This window comes from Heliconius melpomene, chromosome 15, assembly GCF_056956725.1.
Source record: "Heliconius melpomene rosina isolate 202511_hmr_F chromosome 15, ASM5695672v1, whole genome shotgun sequence".
Taxonomy (NCBI): domain Eukaryota; kingdom Metazoa; phylum Arthropoda; class Insecta; order Lepidoptera; family Nymphalidae; genus Heliconius; species Heliconius melpomene.
The window spans coordinates 12,527,690-12,536,218 of NC_140403.1; the positions used below are offsets into that span (position 1 = coordinate 12,527,690).

Consider the following 8,529-nt stretch of genomic DNA (forward strand, 5'->3'; position numbering starts at 1 on the left):
CATCGAAGGCGACGAATTTACATAAACAAGTTGATCGCAAGTTTAGCACACAATGGTTAAATTTGTGTTAGTGAATTATTCAATTATTCATTGTCAAAGATAAATATATGCAATTATTGTACAGTAGGTAATATGTTAATTGTAATATGGTATTTTATCTACTAAGGAATATTTTTCAATATTGTAATTTAAAAAATATCCAATTTCCAAAGTTTTTAAAGGAGTTAAAGATGGATAATGGGGCGAGGTAAGTTACCTCACACGCAGCATTGGGGAACGCCAGCGCTCACATGTAATATGTTAGTACATATTTGATACCTATTATTATTACATAAAGTCAAACAAGATATTGTATCAGAATATAATTTACGATAAGAAACAATAATATTATTGTCTACACTTTGTAAAATACAGAAGCTGTTTTCTTATTTCTAGGATCGCGCCCTGGGCGTTTATCCTTCTATGAGACTCAAATATAACTTAATAAAATATTAATCAAGTTTCAAATTTAGTTTAAAGGAACATTTTAAGTTGTTATTATTATAACATTTTATTTGATTGAAATTTATTTTATTATAAAGTTATATTTTGTAATTTTCATTTTAATTTTGTTACATGAATGCCTAGTGCATTTGATTAAATAGTACACAGTGTAGCCGAACTTTTCGATGTATTGCGTGTTGAGTGGCGGAACTCACACCCGGACTTTTGCCTTGGTGTCAGAACGTGGAAATGAAAATATTATTAAATAATAATTAATTCTACCGAGTGAAGAACGATCCCACAACCGTCGTGTTACAGTTACACCCTTGTGCCCCTGCACCATGAAGGCCTCAAGAGTTCATTTTTATTTTTTTATTAAATCAAACTATGATAATCAACAATAGCCAGAAAACAATAAAAACAAAAACATTACATATCTCCATTAGAAACATATTTCGACAATTCCGTCCGCGAGTACACCGTGACGGTGGCGGCCGCGTCCCTCACCACGGGCGGCTCCACAGGCAGGGTCGCCTCGCAGCGCACGCGCAGCGCCCCGCTCGCGGCCGCCGGCACTGTCACGCGCAACACGCGCCAGGACGCGCGCAGCCCGCCTGCTTGTGGGGCACTTAGCTCGAGGCTTAGCTTGGGGCAAAACTCCAAAAAAAAATCTATTTACTTTAAAACTCAATAAATTGCTTTAATAAGATTGAACTCTATACATTACTTAAGTTAAAAGTTTTAAAAGAGTAGCTAACATGGTTGTGAGTTCGATCACCATTTGAAACAATTAATTATTTTTAGAGGCCGTCGTGGCGCAGCGGCACAAGGGTGTGACTGCAACGCGACAGTTGTGGGTTCGATCCCCACTTGAGGAAGTGAAATATTTATTTACGTTTATATTTTCATTTTCTTCGCTCTGGCTTCGAGGCAAAGCGCGGCGTTGAGTTCTGCCACTCAACGCGCAATGCCTCCAGAATTCGGCAGAAAATAGGGAACGGAGTGTCTTAACACTAGGTTCCCTCTGCCTACCCTGCTGCGTGCGGGATACAGCGTGAAACTAAAAAAATAAAAAAAAAATAAAAAAATATATTTATTTCATACGTGGCGTTGCTTTCCGCCGTATAATTGCCAGTTGAAAAGAGTTTGCTCTAAGTAGTTACGAAGAAGAAAGGCAATTAACTAAAAAATATTACAATGCTTTAAGTGTACACTTGACATTTACGAATGTCTATCCTGTAAAAACTCTTTTAGTGTTATTTACACGTTAATACAGGAAAAATGTTTAGAAACGTATAAAAATATTAACTCTCTTAAGTTCGACTCCTGCTACGTTCAAATTAATAATCTAAACAAAAATAATGTTGCTAAATTAAATTTTATCACATCTGCAAAATGTTATTAGAAAAGAAAAATAAATAAATCATTTACAACATAGAAAATAAAATGTAATGTAAGTTGTAAGGAAAATATTGTTTAAACTTTCATCTAACTTGAATACTAAACGAAAAGTTTATACCATTTTAATATCTCTTTCTTCCCTTATTTTTATGTCTCTCTAAGACTACGCCTATAAAAGTTTTTGCAGTTAAATTTTTCACATTTTCAACAAGTCAACAAAAAATTGACTTACTTTCAAACTGCTTACTAGTAAAATGTGTATTTTATCATGATTTTGGCAATTTTCAAAGAATTTATATTATGCTACATATTTTTAAATATATTTTTAGGTTCCCCCCTTATTATCGCATAACAAGAAAAGTATGGAGAAAGTCTAGTTCATCCTCCACTTTCCGCCCAAATTCAGAATGTTACATGTAGAGGCCAGCCGTAGCACAGGCCCCCTGACTAAAAGCGGGACATGTTGTGGGTTTGATGCCCTCTCGAGAAAATGAAGTGTTTTATATTTCCATTTCTTCACGGCGGCGTTTAGTTCCGCAATATACCTCCAAAATTCAGCGGAAAATAGGGAACGGAGTGTCTCAACACTAGGTACCTACTCTTTGCCTATCCTGTCGTATGCGGGATACAGCATTAAGCTAAAAAATGTAAATGTAAAGTAAAGTAACTAATGATTTTGCGTTGTCTTACAACAGTGGGGAAATCCCTTAATGAGTATCGACCCTACAACTATTGCGTTTACAGTTAAACGCCATCCTACATCGCTACCCCCTATGACGTCATTGAAATAAATAATAGTTAACTTTGTACTATTAATTAATTAGCTAAATATAACATTAGTAAGATATCAGAAAAGTAAAAAATATGCAATTTCTATTTATAAAGTGTATTTTTTCTGAATATGCCAAATTTCCATATCACCGTTCCCTAATGAGTGAGGAGAGAGAAGGAGGTCACGTACAAGTTATGTTCATATAAAACAAAAATACCCACCTCCGTATATTCTAATGAGCGCATTTTGTTATTAGCTCATATCCAGGTACTTACAAAGTGAAACCACATATGTGTGTTCTGGTAACATTTTTTCTATTCTTTTGTCTTGTTTTCTAGGTAATGCTACTTTTTCTAGAGAATAGTAGTATTGTAGTTCTTGTTCGGAATTTAATTAGTTGTAAGTTTAATAATAATTTCAATGTAAATAATATTTATTATTGTAAAAAGATCGTCGATCAACCCCCGTGGTTGATCGTGGTATTATATAGTACATTCGAGATTTGGTTGATAGTAGGCTTATGTATGAAAGATTTTTCGCGGTTTGGGATGAATTTAAATTAAACTTGCTTGTTAATACACATTAATAAAAATTAACAACCTAATATTTTTCTTAATATTTTTGCTAATATCGACGATTTGCACACACATACCTTTACAATCTCATCGTCTATGTACCAATTAATATCAGAGGGCGGCAGGGAGTAGTCAGAGGAGCAGTTGAGCAGTACCTGCTCGCCGGGCCTCACTAGTGTAGGAGCGCCAAGTATTGTGGGGTCCTTGTGCGGCATAGCTGCGAGGGTAATAGACTTTAGTACGAAGTACGATATGAATTAAATTTGCTAACGCTAACGAGTCTTTAGTTGGTAACGAGTTAGATTGCCTTCGGGTGTCCGCAAATTGTTACGAACAATTAGGCTTCCTTAATCTTTTATTGTGGAGCTGGAGAAAGGAAAAAAAATATTCTCGAAGTTTATTGCGCATAATTGTCTATTAATGTCATGATTTTTTTACAACAATTTGTATTTTCTTGCTTTGTTTTTTTGATTCGTCATGGGCGCAAAAAATAAAAAAGAATAAAAATTGCTTGTCTTTTCAAAGTGCACTTATTAGAATAATTAAATGACAAGGATACAATTAACGTAAAAAAAGTTATTAAGAAATGTTTCATCTCAAACAATGGCGATATCAAGGTCCCACATTTTTTTTAAATTGACAACGTGCACCATCGAACATAGTATATGAGAATGCAAGGAAAAGGCAAGGTATAGATTTACTTACAAGACTTAACAGAAGATTACGAAAAACAAAAGCTTCTAGAGGACTAATAAAGTTCCGTTGTTCAAATCAGCTGGGACGTTACCTAAATTGTCAGAAACTTGCCGATTAAGATAATCCTGTAAAGGAACTCCAGTAACATACACCGCTTTAGTGTGTTTTAGTGTGAATGTGAACGTAATTAAAGTTTTAAGTAGGTACGAGCCGTTCTAGTTGAAGTCAAAAGCTCCGGATTACTAACGTACGTTAAAATAGAAGAATTAAGTAAAACTAAATAAAGTTGTTGTTGGATTTGGTAAGTGGTTCCCTTAAATAAATAGTTTGCAGTTAAATATAGATTTCTCGATTATATACGTGTTTTTTAATATAAGTGCTTGTAATTAACTTGCTATTAATAATAAATGAGATATATTTAACGCATCCCCCGCGAGACTCGACGTAGGCTTGCGACCGTAAACAAAGCGTTGAATTATTTTAATTTTACAATTTCTCGAACAGTATACGTCCTAATTATATGCTATAAAAGCCGAAGATTATTTTCATTAAATTTACTTGATGATGAAATAACTTTCGATCGTAAGTTTTCAATATAAATGTGAAATAAAAATCTATGAAATATCACCTTACAATTTTCAATTATTTTTTGTCATAAAATCCTTTATTATATCTTTTTTATAAGATTCTCAGGCTACCATACTTTTTTTTTTATTATTAGATTTACTGACATATAATCAACTATGTGTAGGTACAGCGCACGCGCCCAAAGCAATTCGATGGCGTTCCTTATTATTGTTATTTCGTTATTTAAGGTTAACTAAGACTTACACCGTAATGTTAGACAGCCTGTAGCAGTCTGATAGTCTGAAGAATGCAGCTTTCATACAAAAAGAAAGTAAATTTGACCAGTAGATCCAGAGATCGTAACGTTTAAACAAACAAACAAACTCTTCCGCTTTATTATATTAATATAGATAAGTGGTTAAAAAAATATTTGATGGATCTTTAATATTCGTTCTGTTGCCTTAGTCAAATCGTCATAAATGAACAAGTGAATGGACGTTTGTGGCAGGAGAGTAAGTGTGCCATCGTTTGTGGGTTAGCGCCACACTCGCAGGCTGGCGAGGTGGCCGAGGTCCTCGGAGGTTAGAGTTACGTTGAAAGGGAATAAGAAAAGAATTTACATGCCTAATTTCACCTATAAAATTAATTGTTTTATCTAAAAAATATGCATTGAAAAATATAGGTATTTTTTTAGATTATAGTATAGAATTATAGTTAAGGAAAGAAGTAAATTAATTAATATTACGTATAATTTACTTTACATATAAAATACGTTAACAACGTCTTCAATGTTATATATCAAAAACGTACACCGTTTTAAATTAAACAATTAAATGATCCATGGAAAAAGTTAGTAAATACATATCAAAGTTACCTTGTGTGAGGGTCTGTATCTGAATATCTCGTGCATGTCTCTGTACCACTTGACGGAGTGTAGTCTCTGGTCGTCCATCTGGAAGTGACAGCTGAGCTCAGCCGCGCGCCGAGGGTCCGCGTACAGCGGGACCTTCAGCTGAGTTATTTCATGAGCTGATGTTAGCGCTGCAACAAATTATATAGAAATTATAATAATATACAATGAAGTCTGTGAAAAAATAAGTTTTCTATACTTCACATTTTATATGTTGGATGGAACATCAAAACAATTGTATTTTAAATAATTACTTATTATAAACTGCGCCACCAAATCTTTATCTTATGATTAATAAAATATTACAAAATAGAATTAAAACTTTAAAAAAATATTGAACACCAAATACAAAGATAACCATAATAAAAAATTATTCACTTATTATTTATTAACGTCATAGGAATATCACGATAATATTTTTTTATCGGTGTAAGTATTTAGGTCAATAATATACCAATTTTATCATGATTGTGTATTCTAAATCGACACATAAATTTCTTCTTTAATTGAAGGAGAATTAAATAAAAAAATACAACAATGATAATGACGCGATTTTCGTCTATTATTTTTGCCAGATATAAAGGAAACTAAATTGTAACTACACTGACAAAAGATCACTACCGAATAAATTGGTTATTTTTTATCAGGATTCGGTAAAAGCCAAAATATATTTTTAAAATAAACCATCAGCTTGGTAATATTGTTTTTATGATTCGCAATTTTATTAAGACCGTTTTTAATTAAAACGTAAAAATGACTTATTTCGTGTTGTCGTTTAAAATTGTAAGACGCACAATTAATATTTATTCTACGGCTCTCGTTTCGGTAGATCCAATGTAATTTTATGAAGTCACTCAGTTCTCCCGAGGTATTTAAAAAATGTTAATTTAATTATTTTTGGCAGGTCGTTTTATACTGTCCCAATTTTTCGATTATTTTTTGAGATATCGCGTGTTGCGAATTCCGTCACTCACCAAGCCTTGAAAAATTCGGCGAAAAGTGGAGAATGGAGTGTTTTAACATTAAGTTCCTCCTTCCTACCCTGTTATGAGCGACATACAGCGTAGAGTTGATACATTAAAATAAAAATTTAAAAAATCTAGGTCAAAGAATATTTTACCGTTATTAAAATTTATTATCTAACCGTATGTATATCTCAGATATAAATGTATATATGTGACATGTACGATGTACATATATAGTCACGTACCTTCATTTTAGAAGTATCATAGTACTCGCTATACTGGTAACAACATATTATTGTTTTAGTAAAGCTAACATTAGCATACTGAACGGTAGACACTTATACGGCATTCCGAGGCGACGTAGCTGAGTCGTTCTTAGAGAGACATCACGCATGCTAAAGTGCCTTCAACATTTACACAAACGGCACGACGTCGCGTCGTCAGGGCGTATTTTAGAAACGTAAGCTTAATGGATGAAAATATAAACCAAATTTGACGGATATTATATAATAGTCACAATTAATTAAATTAATAAAGTAATTAAATTAATACTAGTTTACTTATACTAGTAAATCGTGCGACAAGCTTTTATGATCATATAAATTGTGTATAATGAGGTTATGAGTTAATAGTTTAAATATAAAAGATAAACTTTATTTTGTCCTTTTTAGAGCATTTGAAGAAAAGCTTTTTGTAAAAAAGTAAAAAAAAAATTGCTTTTAATTTATTTGTTTTTAACATAATTTGTCATTTCCAAAATAAGCTAAACATAGAATATGTTAATATTACACACAAATATGTACCTAGCATACACAATAAGCGAGTGAAACAAATGTATGTAAAGGTCAGAAGGGGTCAAACTCGGTAAACATACAGTTAATTTGCTAAACTTAATTCATCACTTTTCTATTTATTTATTTAATTATTTATTTAATGTAATATTTAGCTTCACGCTGTATCCCTAGCGGGGTAGTCAGAAAGAGTCTAGCGCCAAATGCTCGTCTCTCTCCTTGTCCACTCTCATCAACCTATTTTTACATGATCTCCGGGGGGTCCAGAGTATTCAATATTGCGTTTTTGAAGATCAACTGAGGTCTCCCTATTACCTCTCTTACCTCTTAGTTCGTTGCCAAATAATATTATTCGTCACAGATGTGATTTGTATCAGATATTTCTAATTATATATGCATAAATTAGTAAGTATATTATATCTATACCGTGAGTCTAGTTCTAGACGATGATCATCAAGATATATGGAATTCTTTATCCTCGATAAATATTTTTTATATTTAATTACCAATATCAAACATATCAATGAGAGATTGACAACAAAATCTACCAACTGTTTCACATGCATATTTTAATTATTTTATTTGCCATAATAATTTTAACATTTATTTGCCATAATAATTGAACGTAAAATGCGTGATCAAAAACATCAAAAATTCAAGATTTAGGATTCTGCAATGTAAATTGACCACATATCTATAGAGCCAATCATATTAAATACAGTTCATCTTAAAATAAATTTAAAAATACCCGTAAATAGTTCAAGCCAACGAAGTCGCGCTGGGGCCTCTAGTTTTAAAATAAATGTAACAAGTCACTATATTTTTCACAAATTTCACATGTAAAGCACTAACTTCATACATTTATAAAATGCTTTTTTAAGCACCGAACTTTTGTTCGGAACTCGTTTTTCACAAGTTAAATTATTTTTAAATTTAAAGTTAGTGTAGTCCTAAGCTGACTGAATTAAGGCGCAAAGTTGGGATCGTGTCAAAAATTTTAACGATCATTATACGTGAAAGCGGAATATAAAATATTTCATTTCCCAGAGTGGGAATCGAACCCACAATCTTTGAGTTTTCATTCAATTCTTCTGCGTACACCATGACTGGCCTCACTTATGATAATTATATAAACAAAATACGAAGACGCACTTCATGGTATTAATTTAGAATGTTGTTATTGTTTCAGTATCAAGTCAAAATAATATGAAATAATTCAATATTACAGAAAAATTACATTATACTTTTTAACACTAGAAGCGCCGCCGTCCCATTTTTGACCCAAACGCAAGGTTGATTGTATATAACTTTTTTATTTGTTAATTTATGTAGATGAAATTTTTTTACTATTACCAATTTTACACCTTTA

General features: G+C 32.4%; 1 protein-coding gene across 1 annotated transcript; it reads right to left on the reverse strand.

Moving 5' to 3' along the window:
• Positions 1-912: 912 nt before the first annotated feature.
• On the reverse strand, positions 913-7,679 carry LOC146531747 (uncharacterized). The gene is made up of 4 exons (XM_085198537.1): positions 7,667-7,679; positions 5,369-5,535; positions 3,309-3,464; positions 913-1,140 (listed from the first exon to the last, which is right to left on the reverse strand). The coding sequence occupies exons 1-4, from the start codon at positions 7,677-7,679 to the stop codon at positions 913-915; spliced, it is 564 nt and encodes a 187-aa protein (XP_085054663.1).
• Between the last annotated feature and the right edge of the window lie 850 nt (positions 7,680-8,529).